This window comes from Vespula pensylvanica, chromosome 4 (assembly GCF_014466175.1).
Source record: "Vespula pensylvanica isolate Volc-1 chromosome 4, ASM1446617v1, whole genome shotgun sequence".
Lineage (NCBI taxonomy): Eukaryota > Metazoa > Arthropoda > Insecta > Hymenoptera > Vespidae > Vespula > Vespula pensylvanica.
Window position 1 is genome coordinate 124,133 of NC_057688.1, and position 27,505 is coordinate 151,637.

At 27.4% G+C, this 27,505-nt stretch overlaps 9 protein-coding genes across 15 annotated transcripts; 4 read left to right on the plus strand and 5 right to left on the minus strand.

Annotated features, from left to right (window-relative positions):
- Window positions 1-306: 306 nt before the first annotated feature.
- LOC122628787 (coenzyme Q-binding protein COQ10 homolog B, mitochondrial) lies at window positions 307-2,374 on the plus strand. The gene is made up of 3 exons (XM_043811425.1): window positions 307-613; window positions 982-1,104; window positions 1,877-2,374. Exons 1-3 carry the CDS (start codon window positions 606-608, stop codon window positions 2,319-2,321), a joined length of 576 nt encoding a protein of 191 aa, XP_043667360.1. The 5' UTR covers window positions 307-605; the 3' UTR covers window positions 2,322-2,374.
- On the plus strand, window positions 989-9,623 carry LOC122628780 (general vesicular transport factor p115). The gene is made up of 13 exons (XM_043811410.1): window positions 989-1,104; window positions 5,713-5,986; window positions 6,182-6,410; window positions 6,480-6,736; window positions 6,840-7,041; window positions 7,116-7,264; window positions 7,342-7,532; window positions 7,594-7,766; window positions 7,949-8,376; window positions 8,447-8,627; window positions 8,711-8,895; window positions 8,986-9,369; window positions 9,481-9,623. The coding sequence occupies exons 2-13, from the start codon at window positions 5,909-5,911 to the stop codon at window positions 9,541-9,543; spliced, it is 2,520 nt and encodes an 839-aa protein (XP_043667345.1). The 5' UTR covers window positions 989-1,104; window positions 5,713-5,908; the 3' UTR covers window positions 9,544-9,623.
- LOC122628783 (glycosylphosphatidylinositol anchor attachment 1 protein) lies at window positions 2,556-5,459 on the minus strand. Its single transcript, XM_043811420.1, has 10 exons — window positions 5,086-5,459; window positions 4,723-4,940; window positions 4,481-4,637; window positions 4,201-4,409; window positions 3,921-4,138; window positions 3,669-3,853; window positions 3,465-3,595; window positions 3,192-3,388; window positions 2,961-3,128; window positions 2,556-2,868 (listed from the first exon to the last, which is right to left on the minus strand). Exons 1-10 carry the CDS (start codon window positions 5,225-5,227, stop codon window positions 2,598-2,600), a joined length of 1,896 nt encoding a protein of 631 aa, XP_043667355.1. The 5' UTR covers window positions 5,228-5,459; the 3' UTR covers window positions 2,556-2,597.
- A 129-nt stretch (window positions 9,624-9,752) lies between the features above and the next one.
- Window positions 9,753-13,816, minus strand: LOC122628782 (NADH-ubiquinone oxidoreductase 75 kDa subunit, mitochondrial). Of its 6 annotated transcripts, none has more exons than XM_043811415.1 (13): window positions 13,702-13,816; window positions 13,208-13,349; window positions 12,848-13,008; window positions 12,659-12,766; window positions 12,210-12,575; window positions 11,894-12,115; window positions 11,679-11,814; window positions 11,253-11,602; window positions 10,985-11,170; window positions 10,712-10,901; window positions 10,454-10,629; window positions 10,193-10,327; window positions 9,753-10,114 (listed from the first exon to the last, which is right to left on the minus strand). In XM_043811415.1, exons 3-13 carry the CDS (start codon window positions 12,992-12,994, stop codon window positions 9,965-9,967), a joined length of 2,166 nt encoding a protein of 721 aa, XP_043667350.1. In that variant the 5' UTR covers window positions 12,995-13,008; window positions 13,208-13,349; window positions 13,702-13,816; the 3' UTR covers window positions 9,753-9,964. The 6 variants fall into 6 exon arrangements, with proteins under 6 accessions (XP_043667350.1, XP_043667354.1, XP_043667351.1 ...); XM_043811419.1 differs by having other exon boundaries at window positions 12,848-12,998; window positions 13,239-13,349; window positions 13,702-13,720; XM_043811416.1 differs by having other exon boundaries at window positions 13,239-13,349; window positions 13,702-13,720.
- A 58-nt stretch (window positions 13,817-13,874) lies between these two features.
- Window positions 13,875-17,415, plus strand: LOC122628781 (nucleolar MIF4G domain-containing protein 1 homolog). Of its 2 annotated transcripts, none has more exons than XM_043811411.1 (9): window positions 13,875-14,464; window positions 14,561-14,739; window positions 14,822-15,166; window positions 15,268-15,552; window positions 15,622-15,809; window positions 15,875-16,050; window positions 16,123-16,475; window positions 16,562-16,693; window positions 16,771-17,415. In XM_043811411.1, exons 1-9 carry the CDS (start codon window positions 14,038-14,040, stop codon window positions 17,059-17,061), a joined length of 2,376 nt encoding a protein of 791 aa, XP_043667346.1. In that variant the 5' UTR covers window positions 13,875-14,037; the 3' UTR covers window positions 17,062-17,415. The 2 variants fall into 2 exon arrangements, with proteins under 2 accessions (XP_043667346.1, XP_043667348.1); XM_043811413.1 differs by having other exon boundaries at window positions 14,561-14,692; window positions 14,823-15,166.
- On the minus strand, window positions 16,873-20,088 carry LOC122628788 (lysozyme-like). The gene is made up of 4 exons (XM_043811426.1): window positions 19,884-20,088; window positions 17,604-17,783; window positions 17,424-17,497; window positions 16,873-17,337 (listed from the first exon to the last, which is right to left on the minus strand). The coding sequence occupies exons 1-4, from the start codon at window positions 19,948-19,950 to the stop codon at window positions 17,203-17,205; spliced, it is 456 nt and encodes a 151-aa protein (XP_043667361.1). The 5' UTR covers window positions 19,951-20,088; the 3' UTR covers window positions 16,873-17,202.
- A 738-nt stretch (window positions 20,089-20,826) lies between these two features.
- Window positions 20,827-23,916, plus strand: LOC122628784 (glycerol kinase-like). Its single transcript, XM_043811421.1, has 9 exons — window positions 20,827-21,330; window positions 21,738-21,996; window positions 22,081-22,304; window positions 22,379-22,585; window positions 22,688-22,798; window positions 22,891-23,144; window positions 23,214-23,419; window positions 23,507-23,638; window positions 23,725-23,916. The coding sequence occupies exons 1-9, from the start codon at window positions 21,256-21,258 to the stop codon at window positions 23,808-23,810; spliced, it is 1,554 nt and encodes a 517-aa protein (XP_043667356.1). The 5' UTR covers window positions 20,827-21,255; the 3' UTR covers window positions 23,811-23,916.
- A 419-nt stretch (window positions 23,917-24,335) lies between these two features.
- Window positions 24,336-26,681, minus strand: LOC122628785 (CAP-Gly domain-containing linker protein 1-like). The gene is made up of 10 exons (XM_043811423.1): window positions 26,653-26,681; window positions 26,367-26,548; window positions 26,229-26,289; window positions 26,011-26,137; window positions 25,784-25,926; window positions 25,602-25,704; window positions 25,262-25,522; window positions 24,760-25,188; window positions 24,553-24,654; window positions 24,336-24,440 (listed from the first exon to the last, which is right to left on the minus strand). The coding sequence occupies exons 2-10, from the start codon at window positions 26,494-26,496 to the stop codon at window positions 24,342-24,344; spliced, it is 1,455 nt and encodes a 484-aa protein (XP_043667358.1). The 5' UTR covers window positions 26,497-26,548; window positions 26,653-26,681; the 3' UTR covers window positions 24,336-24,341.
- LOC122628789 lies at window positions 26,542-27,263 on the minus strand. The gene is made up of 2 exons (XM_043811427.1): window positions 26,891-27,263; window positions 26,542-26,816 (listed from the first exon to the last, which is right to left on the minus strand). The coding sequence occupies exons 1-2, from the start codon at window positions 27,044-27,046 to the stop codon at window positions 26,604-26,606; spliced, it is 369 nt and encodes a 122-aa protein (XP_043667362.1). The 5' UTR covers window positions 27,047-27,263; the 3' UTR covers window positions 26,542-26,603.
- Window positions 27,264-27,505: the final 242 nt, after the last annotated feature.

A 27,505-nucleotide genomic window follows, 5' to 3' on the forward strand; every position in this document is an offset into this window, starting at 1 on the left:
AATATAAAATTTCTTAAGGAAAAAAAAAGAAGTAATGTAAATCCATAGAAAGAAGTACGTAAATAATATTTATTGTATCCCTAGAGAAATTTCAATATTAAAAATGTAAATTCATGTCGTATGTATACTTCTAAGATATTTTTCAAAAAGGAATAATAGAAATTTTTATTTCTTTCAATATTCATTCTCCATTCTGTTTTCTCATTTATTTATCAATGATATTAGTTTTATTACATTAAAAATTTAACAATTAAACGAAATAAAAATTAAAATTATCTTTCTTCCTTTATACCCCTGATTTGTTTTCTTATATAAAGAGCGATGTGTAATACACGTGAGATACATGCCGTCAAGCCATGACACGTTAATTTATATACATAGTTCATTAAGTTATTTTCTCCTAGAACTGCTATTATCTTCGAAATATAAAGATGAAAGTGTGTAAAAAACTGTAATCTAAATAAACGTATAATAACTTAACTATTGTAAAGAGAAGAAAAATGTTAGACTTTGGTGTATAATCAAAGTTTATAGTGAAGTGTTATGAATAACAAGTTTCAAACTTTGAAGTGCATTAGAAAATTATAGAAAATATTTTTTTTAATATGTATAGGTAATACGATATTACATAATTATTACTTATAGATAATCGCTAATGTTTGTTTTAATTATAGGTTAAGTAGCTTATATGAAATGTGTTTATTATCAAGAAATTTTTTTCAGTCAATTTTTTATGTATTTCGATATTTTTACATATTTTATTTGGTAGAAAAAATTAAGGTTATTTGCACGCCACTCATATACTTATTTTTTCTAATCTCTAATCTGTCATAGAAAAAAGATTGTCGAGAGAAAGAAGAGAATTCTGAATATATACATCTTTTAACTAATTCGCGCCAAAATTATCAAAGAATTACGTTTGTAATTCTATGATACCGATCATATGATTTAAGTATATTATATCTTTGGTGATTATTTCAGGCATATTCTCGCGATCGAACAACGTATTTTACAATGTAAACATAATTACGTAAAAGTCAGCATTAAAAATGTGGCGCAGCAGTCTGGCAAATTGAAAGAATATGAAGGTCGGAAACTTATCGGGTAAGTACATATAATATTATATGTTATTGTTTTATTGTTATTATAATTTTGTACAATTATATAGTATATATTCTTTAGATCGAGCATTTTCCATTTGCTGCATGTACGTGTAATTTTCGATGTTAAATTTTACATTTAATTTTACATTATAAATAAGAATTATTTAAAACTTCTTTAATAATCAATTCGATTTTTTAAAATTTAAATATGTTGTAGAAAAAATAAAAAAAAAAGCAAATTTATTATATATATATATATTAAAATGAATATAATTCAAAGAAATAAAATATCAGATGTTTAATATATAATTGAAAATAAAATATGCGATTGTTTAACAGTTATAATGTGCTGATGTTATAAATTCTGATCTTTTAAATTTCTGATGTTTAGTAATCGATTGAATTTGTTTCTATTGTTAAGGAAAGTTAATCGTTCGATTGTTTATATTTACTGTTCTCAGGAATTACTCTCTATATATATATGTGTGTGTGTGTGTATGTATATATATGTGTGTATATAAATATATATGTATATATATATATAAATGTTATATATTAAGAATTCAAACGTTTTGAATATTTTAGATACACTTTTAATTTGCTTTCTAAATGAAAAAATATATTTATTTTTTGCAACATGTTTAAATATGAAGAAATACAGATGATAGCTTGAAACATGTTTGTATATGAGACATAATGAGTAAATTGATGTTTGGCATTTGAATAGAAGTTAAATGTTAAAAATTTATTGGAAAAATACATTCTCTTTTTAGGTTTTCAATGGAACAAATTTACACTGTGGTAGCAGATGTAGAGAATTATAAGAAATTTGTACCTTTTTGTAAGAAGTCAGACATTATTTATAAAAAAGAAAATTTTCTCAAAGCTAATCTAGTTATAGGATTTCCTCCGCTTACTGAAAGCTATACTTCTGAAGTATCAATGGTACCTTCTCGTCTTGTTAAAGCAGATTGTACTGATGGTATATTATTTGATCATTTGAAAACATTATGGATTTTTAGTCCAGGTTTAAAAAATAATGCAAATACATGTGTAATAGATTTTTCTTTATCATTTGAATTTAAGTCAATCATTCATTCTCATATGTCTAATTTGTTTTTTAATGAAATTGTAAGACAAATGGAAAATGCTTTTGTTCAAGAGGCAGAAAGGAGATATGGTAAACCATGCTTGAAAACAGTACGATTAGAAAGATGACGAAAATAAGACATTTAATGTATACTCATTGATAATTATAACAATTGAAAGAATAATTTATTTATTTCATTTGAAAACTATTTAAATATTTTATTTCTGCAATTATTTATTAAATGAACAAATTAAAAATATAAATGAAATAACAAAAAAGAATAAAATAAATATGTATTTATAAATATCAAATAAAGAAATCAGTATGTGGAATTATTACCTCTTTATCATTAAAACCACAAGTTTTTAAACATTACTGATTGTAAAGAGTTTACTAAAAATTTATTATGACGTGCTTTTAAGACATATAATATTCCAAAATAATAACCAAATAGGAAGCATTACGGTCATAGTTACATTATAAAACCAATTTCCATAAATCATAGAATCAATAATACTGAATACAAATGCTTGCTTAGTGGCACGATATCCACTAAATATAAGAGACAACAAGGATTCTTCTGGAAACTGTACATAAGTATATCCTAAAATAACAATAGATGATGCAACAAATGGATGAAGTAAAATCCATAATATATATAACAAAATTCTGAACCTAAAACAAAATAATATATACGAATCATATTATAGTATTAATATAACTAAAAATATATAATTATTATATTTGTTATGTTTTGCAAAACTTACCCCAGAACAGATCCTTGCCTTGGTTTACTAAATAAAACAGCTGGCACATATACAGATGCTACTAATAATGCTAGTGAAAAATTACACATTGCAACACATATAAGAGTTGTAGCTAATTCCACTGATGCAATCACCAAAACCAATAACGTATTTTTATATTTTACCATCCTATATGAAACAGAACATATTCATATACAATAATTGTTCATTATATCGTAATATTTATCCTACCTTCTTGAAGTCAAAGGCCACAATAATGTTAAAGTTGTAGCCATTGCATTACCAAAATATATAGAATCTTCTGTATGCAAATTCCACATTTGTCTACCAATTGAAGTAAACATTTGTGGGGATAAAAGCAAACATACCCCAAATGTGTGTGCCCATAATATTTCTGAAGCAATATTCCCAATGTCGAAGTTTTTTATCTATAAAGAATATTTAATTAAAAATATATTCAGATCAAATAGTAATGATACATAATGATTTACCAAAAATACCAGCCTTAATATTTTGAATTTGTAAATTGTCTTTTTCATCACTTTGAAGTACTGGAGCTAGGAGTTTTCGCCATATAGAAAATGCTTTTATAAAAAGATTAGCTACAATTAGCACTAAAGGACGCATATATAAACCTGCAAAAATTTGTATAAAATTCTTATAAATTAGTATCATATAAATTTATAAGATATACTTTTTTTAACTTACTTATTGAAATATATCTTTCTGTTGAAGGTAAAAGGTAGAAAAAGTATGATTGATGAAAACGTTCTAATAAATTATTTAGCGAGCGTACCATACTCTCTACTACGCGGCCGACTTGGTAAAAATTTGCTTTTGAACCTTTACCAGTTTTTTCAAATCCTTCTAAAGTAACAGCTTCAATACCAAATCTATGAAATAAATATATCATATATTTATATCATGCAAGAATACTTATAATTTTATAAAATACTGTACCTATGAAACAATCCATGATTTCCACTTGGTATACCAGTAGCTTGAGTAGCTATCATTGTCATCAATGTATTAAAATGATACCACCATTTTTTCAACTTATTTGTATCAGTACTATCAATTCTACGTTGGAATGTTTTTTGGATTTCTTCTTTAGCAATCATACTTTGGGCTAGATTGAAAAGATCCAAGTTGGGTAGTTGTCCATTTAATCCCTCGACCTTTTTCAATAACAGATATTAGAAATTAAAATTGAATATACAGATAATTTTAGAATCTATACCTTAACATCTATCGATGAAATTTTCATTGCATGTAACTCTAAATTAATAGCAGCCTGAATAGAACCAGCATGGCCAGGTAAGTCACCGGCTATCAATATACCTTTTTGACCGCTTGTAACACCATGATAAGCATCTAGCCATGCCTGCATACCTAATTGTTCATATTCAGTTACAAGAAAAATAATATCTTTGGCCCAATACTTTTGTTCTAAAAAAAAATTCATAATATACATTTTATATAATAGCATCATCACAATTATATCGATTCAAAAAATATACTTCTGCAAAACTTTGCAAATGCTAATAGCAATGCAACAGAAGGTGCTGTGCTTAAGTAAATACTATTAATAGGTCGGAAAGGTACGCTGACAACAATTGCTTCAGTACTTGCTGCTTTAGGTGCTCTAACTATTCCATAAATGTTCTGTCCAGTAAACTATAAGTAAAAATGTTATCATTTACTTTTGATATTGAGTAACTATTTGATACTATATGATTATATAGAAACTTTATTTATTTACTTTTTGTTGCTTAAATGGATATGTCAATGAAAAATTATGGATGAAAGTATCTAGATGAAGTTGATTAAATTTTGCCGACAGCCATGCATAAGGCATACTATCTGGATATCTTTTCATTTCATGTAATAATTCATAATAAAATTGTTTGGATGTTTGATCTAAATTACTCTCTTTTGTTACTAATCCAGGTAACAAAGCATTCTCAGAGAAATAAGTCTCTGAAATAAAATAAATTTGGATTAACTATGATTTTAATTGATGAGATCATTCATTTATAATTTTAATTTTTTAAAAAATTAATATATATAAATAATTATATAATATATATAATATAATAATTTTAATTTAAAAAATTATTTTTACGTTCATTAAATACTGGAACTGCTAGAATCATTGTATATACAACACCGGCAATATAAAGCAGAAAACACAATTGTTTCTCCCTCTTCAAAAGAAATTTTATCATTTTTCCTGTGCCTACTCTAGGATCAGTTAATAGACCCATTTCTTCCTGTCCTCTAATTTTGTATCGTTTTATATTATCGAATAAAATCTATCTGATAATTGTATAAACACTTTTTATTGTTCGCGTAGATATCTAATATAAAATATTTTTTGAAAAAGTTAAATAATATTACATAGTTCTTATACTAAGCTCTGTGAATTTATACCAACAATAATATAATTTTAATGCACTATTATATTCTGCTATATCTTGAAGAAGACGTCAAGCTATATGTGATTCAAGAGAAACTAGCGCCATGTAGCGTTAAAAAGAGGAAACAGATTTGATACGTTTATCACATATGATATCAGTATTATTTAAATTTTTTGATTACATACCGAGATATTATTGAAACAATTAAGATTAATGATTGAATTAAGATTACAAGACATTAACGATGCTAATAATTATATTAACGAAGAGAATCGATGAAATTTTATTACCAACTAATTTCTTACCAAAGAAATAAATTTCTTTTCTTTTAGGGAAATAAATGTTTTTGAATTTGCTATGGTTACACGTGGACCACTCCACGTAGATATGTGATATCGACACTGATTTTGACGTAGAAGTCATATGGAAGAGTTATCATTTACTAAGATGCAAGATGCCAATTTGTGATGATTACTTAGCGTGACATGTATTAACAGAGCATCTCTTCAAAAATTAATTTTTAACAAGATGGAGTATTTTAAAAGTAGTTTAAAATCTGTTCTGGGTTCTACACCGTCTGGAAACCAGCCATCGGGTGCTGAGACGGTATACAAGATATATATATTTATACCGGATAACCTTATGATTACTTATCGAAGTTACAAGTTTTGTTTATTGCTTTTAAAAACAAATTTAATCATTACATTTACAATCAATATGTAGTATATGTTTGATCTGGTAATATTTTTGTATCATATAAAAGATTGTTTCAATTTTGATGACATGTATTTTAACATATAGGTGGAAAAGTTAGTGAACAGACTTTTATCATCTACTTTACTCGATGATAGAAGAGATGCATGTCGTGCTCTTAAAGCTTTATCCCGCACTTATCGTGTGGAGGTCGGTGCACAAGGAATGGATGCCTTAAGGCAAGTGTTAGAGATGGATAGAACTGACTGTGAAATTATTGGTTTAGCATTGGATACTCTTTGTAATATAACAAATCCTGAAACATTTAGTGAGGAAGGTGAGATAAAATACAATCTTACTATGATAAATTGTTATAATATTACAAATTCTATATTTACTTTTTTAGTTGATAAACATGGACCAAAAAATAAAATAGGTGAACAGTTCACTGAAATATTCATTAAACAGCCAGATAGTGTTGGATTGGTTCTAATATTTTTAGAAGAATTTGACTTTAGAGTTAGATGGCCAGCATTAAAACTACTTACACATTTATTAGCTAATAGGCCAAAAGAAATTCAAGAAATCATTTTGATTAGTCCAATGGGAGTTTCAAAGTTAATGGATCTTCTTTGTGACAGTAGAGAAGTTATAAGAAATGATGTACGTGTTATTTAAAGATCTGTAAATATATTATGATTTATAAATATTTATAATGTATAATTTATACTATGAATAATTTATAAACAATACTATCTGTATTTAGGTATTATTGTTACTGATACAATTAACAAAAGGCAATGCGAACATTCAAAAAATTGTAGCTTTCGAAAATGCATTTGATCGTATTTTTGATGTTATTATGCAAGAAGGTGGAGCTGAAGGTGGTATAGTCGTGGAAGATTGCTTATTACTGATGTTAAATCTTCTTAGAGGAAACATAAGCAATCAGACTTTTTTCAAAGAAGGTTATTGTATATTCTATAATATTTAATGAAACACATAGAGATTAGTGAATAATTTTTGTATACAATTATAATAGGTAGTTACATTCAGAGATTAACACCCATGTTTCAAATGCAAACAGAAATAGATGATAATCTGATAGGTTGGAGTCCACAAAAAGTATCCAATGTTCATTGCATGATACAGGTTATTCGTGCTTTGGTAGCACCTAGTTGTCCTGCTCAGGTATTTATAAATAATACAATGAAAGATATATGATATTATAAATATAATGGTACATTATATTTTTGGACATTTTAAAGGCATTAGCTGCTTGTCAAAAAAATATGAAAGCTTGTGGTTTATTACAAGCTTTATGCAATATATTAATGGCTAGTGGAATACCAGCTGATGTGTTAACAGAAATGATAAATGCTGTAGCAGAAGTTATTAGGGGAAATGCTATTAATCAAGAATATTTATCAAGCGTTATGGCACCTAGTGCACCTCCAAGGTAATAATTACATATATGAAAGAAAGCTATTGTTAAAAATTCTAAAATTATTTTATTACAGACCTGCAATTGTTGTTTTATTAATGTCTATGGTAAATGAGAAACAACCATTTCTTCTAAGGTGCTCTGTATTATATTGCTTCCAATGTTTCCTTTATAAAAATGAAATAGGACAAACTCAACTAATTCAAACTTTATTACCTCAAGGCAATGAAGCACCATCTTTAACAACAGGTTTAACGAATAACATTATTACTAATTTGTATATTTCATTAAGAGTTTAACACATCTTATATTTAATCTAAAATTCTATTTAAAATTGAATAATTTGTTATACAAAAATGTTCTTTTCGATATCTTTAATTCTTAAAAGTACATATTTAGAGATAAAAAATAGTTTCAAAACCTGTTGGTAGGACAGTTGCTGTGTGGAGGATTATTTTCTCCAGATCCACTTTCAAATTGGTTCTCTGCAGTGGCATTATCTCATGCACTAATTAATAATAATGTTCAAAAGGAAGAACTCTTGAGAGTTCTTCTTGCTACTAATATCGGCAAACCACCAGTTACTTTGATGCAACAGTGCATTTTGCTGTTGCAACAAGAAAACAAAACTCAATCTAAATTAGGCCTAGTAATGCTGCTCTGCAGGTGGACTGCTCATTGTCCTGTTGCAGTGAAGGCCTTCTTAAATATTGATTCTTCTATTACATATTTAACGACTCTTTTATCATCGCAAGAAAATAATGATGATTTACAGGAAACTTTATTCCAAAACATGTGTGCCCTTTTAATCGGTTTGTGTGTACATTTTAATGACAACAATGTACAAGCATATACAAAGGTATAATGATCTCATGATGTTAGATATATCAAACATTTCATTTATATTATTGAAGCATTATTATTTTTAGGAAAAATTATGTAATTTAATAGAAAATAGAATTGGCCTAGAAAGATTTCAAGATATTATTGGTGGTATATCGAGACACGAGGTTTATTCTCGAGCATTGAAACATCCTCAGCCTGCAGCAAAAAATCCATCGGAACTTTTACTAGATTATGAATTTTGTAGATTAATAAAAACTCTAGAAGGTATATTACTACTGATTTCATTATAATATTAAAATTTGAAATTTGTATTTAATTAAAATTATTTTTTATTTGTAATAAACTAGGGACGGTGATAAAGTCAGTATCAGATATGAGTAGTATACAACAAAAAAATCAAATGACAGTATTAGCACCAGCTGATTGTACTTTAGTTACACAGTATAAGGATCTCATTAGAGAACAAGATATACAAGTACAAAAATTAAATCAAACCGTGGATACGCTCATGAAAGAAAAACAAGAATTAGAAGTATGTATGGATAATAAATAATATACCCACATACATAAATATATAATTGCTTTTTAATATATTTATAAATTATATTCTTGTTATATGCAGTCCAATGTACACGAACTTAGAACTACTGTCAGTTATTTAAAAGATCAAAACTTGGTTCTCCGTGCTACACAAACAAATTTATGTGATGGAAAACAAGCTGTACCCTGTGCAAATAATTCGTGTTCTTCGAAAAAAGAACTTGATAGATGTAAAGAAATAGTGACAGAGTTGGAAACAAGTTTAGCTAAGCATGTTTTAATGATAGAAGAATATAAACAAAAGGATACAAATAGAAAAGAATCTATTCTCGAGGACAAGTTAAAAGAAAAGATAGAAGAACTGGAAAAATTAAAAAAAGATCAGGAAGATCTTCTAGAACTCTTAACAGATCAAGACAGTAAAATCTCAATGTACAAAGAGAAACTTATTGCTTTGGGAGAGAAGGTATTAATTTTGTATATACACATATCAGAATTTTTTCTATGTAATTTACATTGTACAATTATTTATGCTTTATAATATTTATTTAAAAATTAATTAATAATTTATTTGTAGGTGGAATCAGATGAAAGTTCTGCAGATCTTGATACCGATGACTTACCAGAATCAAGTAATTAAAGTATTATAATTATGAAAACAAATATTTGGTAAGATTGTTAATAAGATTATGATTAAACTGTATGTTATCTAAATCTAAATGGTTAACATATTTATTTCATTCAAAACTGTCATTTTTTGTCATTAATAAAAATGGAATTTTTATCTAAGAATAAAGAATTGCATCGTGCTTTAAACATAACAAAGGTGATTGTATGGTACACTCTGAATTGTTTATTTATCACATTTATTTAGGATCAATGACTACAGATACACATAAATTGGTATCCAGCTTTTAAATAATTTAATCTGTGGACTATTACGTAATAGAATGGATATTTTTTAAAGTGATTAAAGCCATGCTTTGTTAATAACAACTTGAAATTGTTATTGTTTCTCTATTATTATACAACTTCACTTATATACATAGCAATGCTACAATTTATACTTCATTCTGACGCTGTTTTATAACTGCTTGAACGCATTTAGCCATAGTTGGAGAAGCACGTGAAACAGCATCAGTCATGAAAAATTGATCCAAGGATCTTTGTTTTATGTTTATTGGATCTGGTAGGAACGAACCTTTTGTTTCCTACATTAGCATTAAAATGAAAGTATTATTTATACATTATTTAATAAACATTTCGTAAATATAAACATTCATACACACCTTGGATAATTCCAATGCTTCTGCAAAGAAATTGGCTGGTTCCAAATCACCATATCTAACTAAATGCGGTGAAACTTCCTCTAATCTTAATCGTACATCATTTAAGTCATCATAAGGTAAAGTCATGTCACATATCTGTACAAAAGAAACAAACATCTTAATGTTTTATATCAAATTAAAAAACAATAAATATAAAATTACTTATAGTATCAATATTAGAAAAATATAAATTATATTTGCAATATGCAAATACATAATTACCTCGGAAAGAGCACGAATAATTTTCCAATCTGAACGTGCCATACCAGGAGGTGTAATAGCTGCACAAGTTTGTTGTGCACGTCCTTCTGTGTTAACATAACTAGCATTTTTTTCAGTATATGCTGCACCAGCTAATACGACATCTGCAATAGTAGCTCCTTGATCACCGTGACTACCTATATTTGTAATATCAATATTAGTAATATGTTTTTGTACAACAAGCTTTAATGCTATTAACTGATATTAAATTGCATGTACCTATATAAATAATGAATGTATTAGGAAAATTTTCCTTTGTAATATTTGCATCATCTGCTCCTAAAAGGAATAATACTTTTGGTTGTTCTTGTTTAATTTTTTCTACAGTTGAATTATAACCAATGTCTAATGCTGCTACTTGTGATGCATTTGTATGAAGCAGATTCAATACTTTCCATTCTCCACTGATCTTAAATAAAAAAAAAAAATTATGAGTTGTAATTTACTTTTACTATAATGGTATAATTCTATGATTCATTTGGGAGTAATTACTTTGGAAATACTTTCCAAAGCTTTGGCTAGAGCTTGTGTTTCAGCAAGGATTTTAGCTCCGTCTTTTCGAGTTAATTGCTCTGCACCTAAGATAACGAGCGGCTTTTTAGCATTCTTTAGAGTTGAGCAAAATGGATGAGTACCACTCTTTAATTGAGTTATTATATCTAACGAATCTCCTAAATGCTGAAATATAATTTGTACTTTAGAAAGCAAATGTTTAGATAAAGTATGTATGTACAAATAGTATATTTTAATTTTTCAATACCTCATGATCATATGTTAAATCTACGTCGGGACCTATTAAAGCAATAGTTTGTTCACCATGAATGTATCCTTTTCTGAGACGAGTGTTCACTAGCGGTGCTTCATATCTTGGATTTGTACCAATTAATACAACAACATCTGCATCTTCAACTTTAGCTATAGTATTATTCAAAAGATAATTGCTTCTTAAATCAATACCAGCACCATCTTTTGGAAAACTCTGTTCTGTTGCTAGTGATTCACTTCCTAATTTATTTATAAAATCTTTCAAAGTTACAAGAGCTTCTGCATCTGCAAGTTTGCCAGCAATTACGGCACATTTATTTGATGCACAACATATTTCCTTTGCAGCTAAAAGAAAAAAGAAATATTTCGTTAACGAAACTATTAAATGAATTTTATAGAACATAACGGTTTTAATAATTACCTGCAACAAGTGCATCTTCCCAGCTAACACTTTCTAGTTTACCATTAATTTTCATCATAGGTGTTATAAGCCTTTGACATTTTAAGCCATCACAAGCAAAGCGAGACTTGTCAGACAACCATTCTTCATTTATTTCCTATAAAAATAACAAGATAAATGAAAAATACGATTTTCTCATATTTATCAGACAGAGAAATGTATGAAACTATATATACCTCATTTACTCTTGGTAAAATCCTTAAAACTTCTCCAGTTCTATGAGAAATAACTATGTTACTACCAACTGCATCGTGAACATCAATACTATCTGTGCGACGTGTTTCCCAAGGGCGAGCAACAAAAGCATATGGTTTGTTTGTTAAAGCTCCAACAGGGCACAAATCAATGATGTTACCAGATAGTTCTGATAAAAACATTTTCTCAACATATGTTCCTACCTGTATTGCAATGGACATAATGTTTTTTCTATTCTTCAATATTATAATGATATTGTAAATTATATTTTTTGGAGTTATACATTCTAATGCAAACCTCCATAGCATTTCCACGACCTGTTGTTCCTAAATCATCAATGCCAGCAACTTCAGAAGCAAATCTAATGCATCTTGTACAATGAATACATCTCGTCATCACCGTTTTAATAAGAGGACCTATATTTTTATCCTGTACTGCTCTTTTCCCAGTGAAATTAATGTCAATGAATCTGCTTCTGTCACCGCCAAAAGCCATACTTTGATCTTGCAAATCACATTCACCACCCTGATCACAAATTGGACAATCCAAAGGATGATTCACCAATAAGAATTCCATGACACCTTCTCGTGCTTTTCGAGTAAAGTCAGAATTTGTTTTTACTCGCCATCCTTTCATTACAGGCATGGCACAAGCTGCGACAGGCTAAATAAAATATAAAACTGAATTTATGTTCTTTTCCTTCACTTGCAACATTTTATATAAATGTATATAAAGTATTGGCTTACTTTTATTTGTTTTTCTATCTCAACTAAACACATTCTACAATTTCCAGCTACAGCAAGACGCTCATGATAACAAAATCTAGGAATTTCTACTCCAACAGTTGCAGCAGCCTATAAATATAAATATAATTTATTGTTACAATTTATATAACATCCGATAAAACAAATCGTAAACAAAATACAGAAACCTACCTGTAGGACTGTTGTTCCTGGCGGAACTTGAACAGGCTTATCATCTATAAAAAGCTCTATGAGTTCTTGCTGTAATTTTGGAGATGTATGAATCCCCAATCTACCACATGAAAGGCTTGAAGCCTTTAGTACTGTATGTCTCAACATTTTGTAGGAATTGCCTAAGTTATTTAAATTTTGTTACATAATATAAATAAAGATTACATTTTATGTAAGCAGAAGATTGTAAAATAACTCAAATAAAGAAACATATAGAAACTAAATTAGAAGTATTAATATATATATACCTATTATAAAGAAAAAAAAGTGCAATACTAAATATATAAAAATAATGGTAATGTCATTTTACAAACTTCTTACCTACACTTACACTAAGATATCATTGCTTTACCAGACTTCCTCAATCTTTAGTTGCGAATGTTCAAGATATTACTTGACCCGTTTTAACTCTTGTCAAATCACAATTGTGCACAGTGCACAGTGCCAAATGGTGCCAAGTTAACTACGAATCAATGAATACATTTAATCGATATTGCATCTATGATAATAAATTGATATTCTCTGAATAATAAAATTGAATGTTTAAATAAAATTTATTTTTTTATATATATATAATTTTATAAATAATTAATTAATAGCAAAAAATGCAGTCTAAATTCGTAAAGTGAAATGCAGTTAAATTGAAAACTTTAAAAGGTCATTAAAAATAGCAATACTTCATATATTGTTTAAAAGAGACGTTACAAAAGAAAATACGAAAAGAATTATGCTAATTTAACGAATACTATTGATATTGATAACTTTTAAAATGTCAGTAATTATAGTAGTGCATCGTAGTTTCTATGAAATGTTACCGTGATATATTTATATTCCACGTCATCCTGATTGGCTGTATGTAGAAATATCCACCAATTATAGTCACGAATAAAAAGGAAAGAATCGCCTGAGATTTCACAATAATGAAATGACGATGTGTCGGTTATTTAAAATTTGCTCCTTGTAACGTTACTATTTGAAACGTTGCACAACGTGGCATGTGATTTCACGTCTAGTTATATATATAACCTCAAAGTCGGTTTTTAAAATGATACAAAAGATATAAGCAAATGAATTATAATAAAAAATTAAAGTTATATCAATTACCAGTACTACATTTAAGAGTAAAAATTTGATAGCGAGTATAATAAAACATGGTTTCTGTAAAACGAAAAGGCTCAATATTTAAGGACACAAATATCAAAAATAATAAACCATGTGAGAAAACACGTAAACAAATACGTAAAGAGAAAAGACAGGAAAAAAAAGTAAAAAAGGCAATGTTCTATCAAAATAGAAAACAAATTCCCGGTAGGTTTGTTTTAAATCCTGATAAAATGAAGGAGAACATAATAAAATCACAAGAAAGTCACAGTGAATTACATCAAAATAATAGTAAGCATAATGCCAATGAGAAATTGAAGAAGCAAAAGAAGAAAAAGAAGATGGATACAAAATCGAATTTAATTATTGATAATAAGCATGAAGATAAGATGATAAAACAATTAGAAAAACGATTAAAATTAAATAAGCGGAAAAGTAATACAATACCTAAGTCTTTTATTAACGATGGTTTAGATTGTATCCTTTGTTAAAATTGTTATTTTTTAATATATATATAATTTTTTACAGGATACAATAATTATTTATCTAATATTCCTTAACATATTGTGATAGATCTTTTAGATTTCTGTGATAATGACAATAGGAAACAGGTAGTCGAAATGGAAGAGCAGTTATTGAAAGGTGAAGGAGACAAAGATCTTGAAGAAGATATTGCAATGTTTCTGGAAAATGATGATACAAAAGGTATTGCAAATTGTGATACAGATGATTGGTCTAATGATGAGCAGTATATTATAAATAAAAATTTTTGATCATTAATTTTATTTATTTGAAGTTATGTAAGAAAGTATATGTTTATAATTATTCTTTATAGAAGCTCAAATAGCATTAAAAAATGATAAATTCAAGAGAAAAAAGCAGGATGAAATGATGGATTCAATAAAGGAAAGCGATGAGGATCTATTGTCAGATAAAAGTTTAGATGATATTGAAACAAATACTTCACAGTCTTCTGACAATGACGATCTATGGGAAGATATTTATGGTCGAACGAGAGATAAAAAAGGTAATATTGTAAACGATGTATCATCTGTGATACAAAGGAAACCATTAGAAGCCATACAGGATAATGATGAAAAACGATGTAGACTGAAGAAACAGCTAAAAGGTCTTTTAAATAGATTAGCAGAAAGCAATATGCATATTATTGCCAATCAGGTAAATAAAAAATAAATTTCATCATGATTTTTTAATCTTTATCTTAGGCTACTATGATTGATTATTAATATTATTAACATTGATGACATTAAATACTTCAGGTAGATGAATTGTATATGTGTAATAGTCGTAATGATATGAACACTATTTTATCAGAATTAATAATGCAAGCCTTAATTTCATCAGTATTAACTCCAGATCGTTTGATTTGTGAGCATATGATGTTAATTACAATTCTACATGCAAATGTAGGGACTGAAGTGGGTGCTCATTTCTTGTTAACATTTATTAAAAAATTTGATGAAATGTTAAAAGCATCATACACTGTAGAAGACAAACAATTGGATAATTTAGTTTTATTGTTATCGCATTTATATAATTTTAAGGTAAGACGAGTACAAGTATATTTTATTTTGAGTTTAATAAAATATTTTATTTGAGTATATTCAACGCAGGTTTATAACCATCGACTTCTTTATCAAATATTAGACAAGCTTTCCTCCAAATTTGAGGAAAAAGAAATTGAGTTGATATTACTCATTTTAAAAACTGCAGGTTTTCCATTAAGAAAGGATGATCCACTTGCGTTAAAAGAACTTATATTAAATTTGCAAAAAATAGCAAGTAATATTGAATCTGACAAGTTAGTATTATTTTATATTTTTTAATTTTTAAAAATTTTATTTAAATGTTATTATATTCTTATAGTTCACGAGTAAAATTTATGTTAGACATTTTAATGGCAATAAAAAATAATAATGTAAGTAAGATACCTCAATATGATCCATCTCATATAGAGCATTTAAAAAAGCTTATGAAGAGTTTCATACACAAAGGTAAAAGTATAGTGAAGTTAAATATTTCTTTAGAAGATTTATTAAAAGGTAATTTTAAAATTATTTATTTTATATCGAGCTATCATATGATTTAACTTATCAAAACTTTTACATATTCAGCTGATGAAAGAGGAAAGTGGTGGATAGTAGGATGTGCGTGGTCTGGTAATAGAAATTTGGATGAAGGAAAAAAAGTTACGGAAGGGAAAAAAACAATCTTCAGTCAAAATATTCTTGATTTAGCACGAAAACAAAGAATGAATACAGATATTAGAAGAAATATTTTCTGTATTTTAATGACAGCAGAAGATTATTTAGATGCCTTTGAAAAACTTTCCCATCTTGGTTTAACAGATCAACAAGAAAGAGAAATAATATATGTATTAATGGATTGTTGTCTACAAGAGAAGAAATTTAATCCTTATTATGCTGTATTAGCAGAAAGATTCTGTGTTTGTGATAGGAAATATCAGGTATAAAATAAGCATAAAAATTTAATTTATACAAGTTAAAAAACATATATATATATATATTTGTTGTTACTAAAATTATGTTTTAGTTGACCATACAGTATATGTTGTGGGACAAATTAAAAATATTAGATAATTACAATGTAAAACAGTTAGCAAACTTAGCCAAGTTTTTAACTCACTTATTTATTCAGAGATCCCTATCTATTTCAATTTTAAAGGTAATGCTGAATACTGATATACCGGCTTTTATATTTAATACATACTTATATTGAAATAATAAAAAACATTTTTATAGGTTTTAAATTTTGCTGAATTGGACAAACAAACAATGAAACTTGTAAGACAAATTATGATAGGTATTTTTCTTTGCAAAAATGAAGAAGACTGTTTACAAGTGTTTGAAAGGATATCTTCAACTTCTTTATTACAAACTTTTAGAGAAAGTCTTAGACTCTTTATAAATCATTTTCTTATCCGTAATATTGAATCTTGTAAAGTAATGGAAGTAGAAGGTGCGCTTATAAAACAACGAGCGTACCAAGTTGACAAATTGCTGCTTAATCGTGAATGTAAAATATTATTTTAAGGATTTTTATAAATAATCATAATAATTAGCGTACGTGTAAATAATTAAAATTATCATAAAAGTAATAAATTGTAAAATCCTGAAGCGTTTACATTACATAATAAGTAAAATAATATTAGTTTATCACTTTTGATCAAAATATTAACCAAATGTTTGCATGCAAAGTTTGTAAATGTTTTCGTATTTATTGTTCAATGGAGCCGTGCAAGCATTTCTACCATTACGGTGTATACGAATAAAATCGTCGCAATTAATAACACCATCACCATTGCAATCCTGTAAAATGTAACAAAAAATAAAAATTTGTAATATATCATTCCTGGATATAAAAATAAATATAAAAGTTTATTCGTAGTACTTACTCGAGCGAACTTGTTCATATAACCTTCTACTGTGCGTCCAGCACAGAATGCATCGTTAACGCAATTTGCATATGCTATATATAAAAGAAAAAGTTACATATGTATAAGTCGATAATAATGTGAATTGAAACATGTATTTATATACGTATATAAAATATATATTATAAAATAGTTACTGACCGCCTTCGTTAGTATTCGCTTCGTTGTTCAGAGTTGGTTTACCAGCGTCAGCCCAATAAGCCCAAGTTATGCGGAAAGGACCGCATACATCACCGTTGCAACCGAGTGTCGTGTTGCATCCTGATGCAGCTTCACAAATGCATCCTAAACATATCTTAGAAACCGATGGCGCATCTTGTGCTAAAAAAAGAGCCACGCATAAATGCTTGAATTCTAAAGAGATTCCTCTTTGTCTTTAGTACATAGGGTGATTCAAGAATTGAAATATTATCTGAATGATATTTTTATTCAGATAAAAATATTTTTTAAGTACACTGCAAAAATGACCTTGAACTTTAAAAACAAAAGAAAAACAAAAAATAAGCGAATCGCTTGTATCCAGTTTTTCCACTAATTATAAAAATACGGTAGGAACACCACGAAAAGTGATTCAATAAAATCCAATGGTCTGGTTAAACTGGTTTCTATCTTCTCAAAGTTATCATCTCGTATCGTTTCTGAAAATTCTGTCTGGTATATTTTTGTTATCTAATCTTCGAACCAATACAAACTAGATTTTTTTCCACTTCGAAAAAATTCGAATTCCGTTAAGAATTCTCATCGGAAAACGAGTTATTTTATGTAGAGACGTGCACAAGTCTATAAAAAAAGAAAGCGGATCCGGTAAGATGAGGACCTTGATAGTCAGGACAAGTTGAAGATCGTATCGCATCCTCGAAAGTAAATAGTCTCATCAAGGATAAAAGTAGAATCGAGAGATAGACTGATCGATTGTAGTGCATTGAACTTCCATGAGGCTTCAAAGATATATTTCTTGATATATTTTGATATAAAGTCACACGGTTGATCATGGTATCATTTATTGTGACGATATCATTAACGTTTTTCAACTTTTTCTTTCGAATCGATACAACTTTTTGATCGTTTTACAGATTTTTATATAATCCTGTTTACGTATTGTAAAAATTATAATAAAAATTTATCGTCATGACATCACAAGATGTTCTCTGTCTATTTAAAAAAAAGAAAAAAAAAAGAAAAGAAAGGGAGAAGAAGGACTTATGGACACTCAAGTGTGATCTTTACATATCTTGATTATACAAAAACTTATGAATTATGATAATATAAAGTCGCACCAATGAAATACGTGTGGGTGCATATATGCAAAGAAGAAACGTGTGACGAATCTGTATAGGTATACGTGTGTGTCATGTAGTGTATAAATCATATGTACACGTGCTCTCTTTGTCCTTGCTCTCTCCCGATTCATCGGTACTTTCGTTCGTTCACTATGACCAATTTTGTGTACGACGACGAGGTATCGGCAAGGTGAAAAAAAGCGAGATATATGTTGTACAATATGATTACGTCACTATACTACGATAATTTTTATTATGGATCATCTTATTTTATCTTTTGTGCCAGAAAAATTTTACATTATTATATCATAATACTTACATTAATTACAGAAAATAGAGCTATATAAATTTATGATTATTGTTATCGATGATCATTGACCTATATTATTACTTCTAATCTTCAAATATTTCAATAGAAAATAAAAATAATATTAATCCACGAAAAGGGTAGGTTTTTATTGAAACGACGAAAATATAATAATAAATTTATTAAAAAGATTATTAATGACTATATTGATCTGTATGATTACTTTTAATGTATATGTGTGTATATATATCGTTGGATATTTACAAAAGTAAATAAAAAAAAGATTCATCTATAAAAGGGATAGATTTCTTTCAAAAGGATATATCATATATAATTTTATATTCGGTATATAGGACATAATATATATAATTAAGCACTCAAGGTTAAAGCAAAACCGCATGTTTTAAAAGTGACGTTGACACCCAGCGATTCATTATAAAACGTGATAGGATTCGCATATCTTGCATCACATGGATTTTCCCATCATTGATAAAACAGTTATTTAATGAGGTTAAGTTCATCTTGGAAAAATTTTCCATCCGTTTAATATTCATTTAATAAAAATACGAATAAATGTATCGACTTAAAAAATACTTGATCTGATTTAAATTATGTGTATATCGAACCGGAAGTAGAATATCTAAGTACAATACAAAGTTTGAATATACAAAAATATTTACATATTAATCATTAAAAATTATCTTTTAATAATTAATCCAACGACCAATCAATTAATAAATAATTAATGAATTAATTGAATATAAAAAGGTTTAGTAAAATGGACTCTTTTAATTTTTTAGAACTGCATAATAGATATATTAAAGAAAGACTTACCATAAATGCCGGCGAATGTAAGGAAACACGCGAGAATTCCAACGATTTGGTAAAATTGTCTAGACATTTTGTTATTTAAATGATGATATGAATTATTAAATAGAATAGACAAATCTCGATATATTACACGACTATAGTTCGTTCTCTCCTCTTGGGATATCTTTACTCCTTAGAATGCAGACGTGATATTCACTCTCTGAGCGAATAAACATCTTATATAGGAACGCGTTTGGATAGCTTCTTAGTGTCTTTAGTTTTTAATATCTCGATGAGAGGGAGAAGTGGGGAAATCAAAGATCTTGTTCGAAGCAAAAATTACGATTGGTCGTGTATATACTTCACTCAACAAGCGAACAAACGACTTTTCTTTCCTTTCTTTTTTTCTCGTAAATGTTATTATATGAAATACTTTTCTTGAGAACGAAATATAATTGTTATCACGAGAAATAATAAAAATATGATGACATTCTTATCGTTGCATTTAACCTTCAGTTTGTTGTCGCGGTAAAAATGAAATTATTTTAATTCATGTTTAATAGCTTCTTCGAAATTATGTTATATGAAAAAAAAGAAAAAGAAATATATATATATATATATTTTTTTTATAACTCCAATAAATAATTCTGGTCTTTTAGAAATCATAAATTATATCTACGATCGAATAGTAATTATATATGCAATAAACAACCTCTTATATTAATTTCTCTTGTTTATCCATGTTTCTTCATTATTAATAAAACGGAATAAATGTATATACGTATATATCTTATGGTAACGCGTGCGCGTGGCTGAGAATCATTAAAAATGTCACTCAACGATCTCTAGAGGGAAGAAAATATACGCAAGAGAAAAATAAGTAAGTCGTCGGTATCTTATCGATAGAGTCGAATTTGATAGTTTTTTATGCCATCTATAGGAGTTTTTCTCCTTACGAAATTTAACATCTTACATATTGAAGAAAAAGAAAAAAAAGGGGAGTGTTATTACCATGTCTCTTATCTTACGGCTGACCTATGTCCGTAAAATAATTACATCCGTTTGATCCTACACAATGCATAGAAATGTTTTTTAAAGATTTTATTTGAATATGTTTTTAATGTAGGAATGCATATGCATATGTAGAGTGTGATTACTTGTTGTTTTGTAGCATAGGCATATATATATGTATACGATCGACAAGTTTTAGAAAATAAATTACATATCACCGTTAAAAAGTTTGTGTCCTTTAAATTATAGATAGGTATTAGTACGTGACGATTTTTTTTCTTTGACCTACATATATTGTTACGTAATTAAATAGATAAAGGTTATATGTAGGTCAAAATACAATAGTTCTGTGTCGAAAAAGGAAGTTAAACAACGATTAGGAATAATGCCTGAAAATATTAATCATTTTGGGCCTCTTATAGGTGCAATCGATGAAGGTACAAGTAGTGCTAGATTTTTGGTAAGTCGTTTCTTCATAATCCTCATAAAACACTAATAAAAATTTGATTTTTGTGTTTATTTATGAATTATTCGCGTGGACGAATATTAAATGATGTGTGTAAACTGTTAAGTTGTCAAGAACAAATAACAAGGTGTGTGTATACTATAGATAATGGAGCTTATAGGGAATATACGAACACTTTGTATATTATTCTTCATTAAATAACAAAATTATATGTTTGTTTTATATCGAAATTTTTTACAAATTTATGATATGTGTTATTATGTTTTAATTGACAACTGCTTTTAGACAACTTTTTTGTTCAAACATTTTCAAATTTATATTTTTGTAAATATTCATTTTTATAAGTGCTTATTTTATTAACTATTTTTTAAAATATTTAAATATTCTCTGTTTTTTGTTAGGTATTTGATGTTTTACAAAGAAAAGTAGTGGCATCTCATCAAATTGAAATTAAACAAAAGTATCCTCAAGAAGGATGGGTAGAACAAGATCCAAAAGAGATTCTCCAAGCTGTAATACAATGTATAAAAAACACAGTAGAAAAATTAAAAGATCTCAACATAAGTCCATCAGATATCAAAGCAATTGGTATCACAAATCAAAGAGAAACCACTTTACTTTGGGATAAGGAAACAGGAGAACCTTTGCATAATGCGATTGGTATAAAATATAATTTATCGATATAATTATCTATTTTAACACTCAGTTAATATATAAAAATATATTGTTTTCTATTTCCTTTAGTATGGTTAGATATGAGAACAACAACAACGATGGAAGACGTGCTGGATAGTATTCCAAATAAAACTAGAAATAAACATTATTTAAAACCTCTTTGTGGTCTTCCAATGTCTCCTTACTTTAGTGCATTAAAAATACGATGGTTAATTGACAACATATCACGTGTAAAGCAGGCTGTTGAAGCAGAAAAATGTGCTTTCGGAACGGTTGATACCTGGTTGATATGGGTAAGCTGATCATTTAAAATAAAGTCTTGTTTTAAATATCTTATTTTTATATTTAGATATTTTCTGTTTTCTAGAATCTTACCAAGGGACAACTGCATATAACAGATGTATCTAATGCATCACGTACAATGTTAATGAATATAGAGACTTTAAAATGGGATCCTTTATTATGTCGTTTCTTTGGAGTACCTCAACATATTCTTCCAGAAATAAGGTCGAGCGCTGAAATATATGGTACTATCTCAAATCCTCAAGTTTTGGCTGGTATACCTATTGCAGGTGTAAGTTACTTATGGTTTACACTGATTAGTATATAAACATTTTTGTCCAAAACTTTTTTTGTTGAATGTATTTATGAATATGTTATATTACATATTTTATAGTGTGTAGGCGATCAGCAAGGAGCTTTGTTAGGTCAGTTGTGTTTAAAACCAGGAGAGGCAAAAGCTACTTACGGCACTGGCTGTTTTTTACTTTATAACACTGGAAATGTTGTAGGTATACATATTATTTAAATTAATTATATAGTTGTGTGGACAATATTATTTATGCTTTATATTATCTATTTATTTTTCACTGTTTTCAGAAAGTTGATTCAACTCAAGGTTTAATAACAACGATTGCTTATAAAATAGGAAAATCACCAGCAATTTATGCGCTAGAAGGATCAGTGGCAGTAGCAGGAGCGGCTTTAGCCTGGTTGAAAGATAATTTAGAACTCTTTAGTAATCTTGCACAATCGCAAGATATGGCAGAAAGTGTAAGATGTTCTGGAGATGTATATTTCGTCCCAGCATTTTCTGGATTATATGCCCCTTATTGGCAACAGGATGCACGCGGGTATATATTTTGTAAATTGAATTAAATAATAACCGTTGAATTATTTTTTATTATTTCATTATACTTTAGAGTTATCTGTGGTATTACTGAAGATACACAACAGTATCATATTATTAGAGCTGCCCTTGAAGCTGTATGTTTTCAAACAAGAGATATTTTGGAAGCTATGGTAAAAGATTCTGGCACCAAATTAACGACACTTCAAGTTGACGGTGGAATGACCGTAAATAATTTATTGATGCAACTTCAGGCAGATTTAACTGGAATAAGCGTTGGTATATATGAATTTTTTTCTTAATTGCAAGTAAATTGTTTATTAAAATTTCTTCAAAAGATATGAAGTTTCTGAAACTGTATTGCAGTAAGACCTAATATGGTGGAAACAACAGCCTTAGGTGCAGCTATTTTAGCAGGTCTTGGAATTGGTATAATTGATATTAATGATATAGATGCATCGCAAGTTACGAAATTTACACCAACGATAGGAGAAGATGGTAAGGAAATACATATTTTATTTTATAATTATTTGTGAATATTAAAATTTTTTTCTAATAATGTTATCCTTTTATATTTTCTTTAGAACGAGATCTTAGATATTCTAAGTGGAAAATGGCTATAGAAAGATGCATGAAATGGGATGATTCTACAACTTTGATGAATGATTAATTATTTGTATAAAAATTGTAAGTATTGATTTTAGAAAGTTTAGAAACGCTAATGAAATAATTTACATATGCACAAAAAAAAAAAAACAAAAATTTTTACGAAAGTTTTAAATATGTCTATAAATATTTTGTTTCCTTACTTGTAAAAAATATATTATCATCCATTATAATTTGTTATTGCATATATAGCGAAATGTTATGTATTAAACAATACTTATCATGTTTTTTACTACATATATTATATAAAGAATTGTACAAATGTTTAAACGTATTTTAATGAAAGTTGGCATTTAACTTAAAAAAATTAGTAAATATAATTTAATTGACGTGATTTTGATGTATTTTACTCCTATCACTGTTTGGATTTACAAAAATGTCAACAATGATAGTGGAGTAAAAGTTTGAATTAAAATCTCGACTTTTTTAATCATTACTTCAATATAGTTTGTGCAATAATATTATTATAACAAAAATATAAAAACCATATATTTCTCCTTGATTATGCATATGATAATGTATATAAACAAATATGTTATGTTCTAATAATTCTGTTTTTTTGATTTCCATATCGTCGAACTTGCGTATTTCTTAACTTAAAGAATTTTTTCTCACCGGGTGAATTCTCTGTTTCCTAATTAGTAGAAAAAATATATTATGAAATAAATGATTTATAATATTAAATAGGCATATAATAAATAATAAAAGCTATCATGTTCCTATAAATAAAAATGTATTTATTATACCGTAATTTTGTCTTGATTTGCTATAACACTAAACATTTGCGTTGGTGTTTGTTGCGAAGACGACTTTTGTAATTCATTGAAAAGTTCCTCCTTATCCTTTATCTAAAAAAATATTAGTTGGAATTATATACATTTCTTTTTGATTTAACACAATGTAAGATTATTTTTACATTAATATTTGATTTTATATATTTAAAAAGTACTTACATTCTGTAACTTATTATTTTGAGATTGAGAATGTGAAAATGGTGGAGTTTTTAACATATTTACTTGCGTTTCCATTTGTTTATCAAGTTTAACTTGTATACTTCTATATTTTTGTTCAGCCAGAGCTAATTCTTTTTGATATTTTGTATACTTATTTTCTAATTCAGATTCAGTTTGATCTTTATCTTTATTTTTGGCAATGTTACTAACACTTTTCTTTAACTTATTATTATTTTCTTTAATTTCAAAATCTTTATTGCGTAGTGTATTATTTTCAGCTTTAGCTTCTACGAGTGCTTCATGAAGTTTCGTAATATCTTTTTTCAATTGTTCTATTGTATTCTTCATCTCTGTAGTGGTAGTTTTAAATTCCTCCTTTAAAGTAGCCTCCTGCTTCTCTTGAATTTTTTTTTCAGATTGTTTTATACACTAGATAAAGAAAATAAATATAAAACATTCTTGAAATATTTGTAAATGATCTTACATAATTTAAATAAAATACCTGAATTTGCATTTGATATTCCGCGTACATCTCTGCTTTTTCTCTTTGTAAAGCTTCTATTGCTTTTTGAAGATTTATAATAGTAGTATTTTCATTACTTTTTAAATACTGTATAGTATTTCCTGCTTGTTCCAATTTATTTTTAGTATCTAATAAATTATTTTCAAGGTATTTACATAGTTCCATTTTTTGTTCAATACCTTCAGTTAATTCATTCTCTTTTGCTTTGTTTTTACTTATCACTTCTAACAATTGTTTTACCTTCATTAAAATCAAAAATACATTGATGTCAATCAACAGATGACACTGTAAATTTGCATATTCTAGTTTTATTACATACCTCGTTTGCTTTTTCTTGTGCTTCTTTTTCTTTCTCTTTTTCTAATCTTTCGATATTTTTAATTAACTCCGTATTTTGAGATGAGAGTGTTGTTATCTGATTTCTGACATAAAAAATAAAATGTAGAGAAAAGTTTTATGACATTAATGCAATAATATTTTCTTATATTCATTTTTACTTACATGTAAGAATTCATTTCTTCTTGTAATTTATTAATGTATATTTCTTTTTCGGTAATTAAATCTAGTGTATTCTTTGTTTTTTCCTCAATTTGTTTTATCGATAATTGTAACTGATCCTTTTCATTTATAATTATTTCATGTTCCTAAGATAAATATTATTAACATCATTAAACCATTTGAATTATTATTAATTGTACATTAATATGTGAATATATAAGAAAACATACTTTTATTAATTTTAATTTCTCTTCTGTATGAAGACTTATTAAATAGTTTTTCTCAAAAGATAATTTCTCTTCATAACTTTTTGCTTCTTCTTCCAATATATGTTTTATCGAAAGCAATTCTTGTATTCTGTAAAATATTTAAAAGCATAAGACTATTATGTATAATAAATTTCATGTAAACTAATATATATTTATAATGTATAAAAAACACTATCTACTTTTTTTCTTGCATCACTAAGTTCTCTTCTACTTGATTAATATACTTTTGATGATCAGCATCTATGTTTATAAAAAATTAATAATTTAATTAATAACATAAAAATTGTAATATATTTTATGCTAATTACATTATACACCTTTTATTTTCAAATCATACAGTTGTTGTTCTTGTCGTTCTACTGTATTTTTTTGCATATCTATTATAGTATTGTATAAAGCGGTTAAATGATTTATATGTTCTTGAAATGTTTTCATACTCTCAGACATATAATTGCAATAGTTCGTTATCGTATCTATAGACTCCCATGTAGAAGTTAATCTATAAAAAAAAGTATATTAGAACTGTAAAAAAATTATATTGGAACTTTGTAATACTATAAGAAATGTAGCAATATAACAATAAAGTTGATATTAATATCTAACTTTTCAGATATTTCGTCTTTAACACTGAGTTCATTTTCTAAATTTGTTGAAAGTGTTATTATATTATCTTCTGCCTCTTGTAATTTCTTTTGCAAAATTTCTATTTTGAGATCTTGATTGTTTGTTTGTTCTGTTTCATCTATACTTGATTTATAATCTTTTGTCTGAAAATTGAATTCGTTGATTATAATAAAAATAATTTCACTTACAAAAGTGGATTTTCCAGAATTGAACGTACTTGCATTGAAGAAATCTGCATTCCTGTATGCTTTGACCATTGTCCTATTAGCGTATCAACAAATCTGCTACTAGTCTGACCTACTTTTCTTATTTTTTCAGGGCTATTTGTATGATGTAAAAAATTTCCCTTACGTTTACTTTCCTCTGATTGCATTATGATGTTTTAAGATGATGTTTTAAGAATAGAGATAAACTCTATTATGAATTAATAAGGAAATAATGAAAACTACTATACTTCGTATTTAACGTAATTCACAAAAAAAAGAGCGTCGTTTTTTCGTAACTTAATCGTATTGCACTTTATATATACAAGAATCTGATATAGTTTCACGATATGGTAAGCGATCACACATATATAGAATATATTTTACAAATATTTATAGAATATTTATAAAAATAATTTTGTTCATCTAAGTATTTAGATATGTATAATTTTATTATTAAATATAATGATGTTAAGACACCCGATACTTCTTCGATATTTTCTTTTCCTTTCTTTCTTTCTTTCTTTTTTTTTTTTAATTTGACCAATCACTAGCTTTAGATTCGTTAACATTCGAAGTACACTGCTGAAGTTAATTGAAGACTTCGATGTTATAAATTGTATGACATG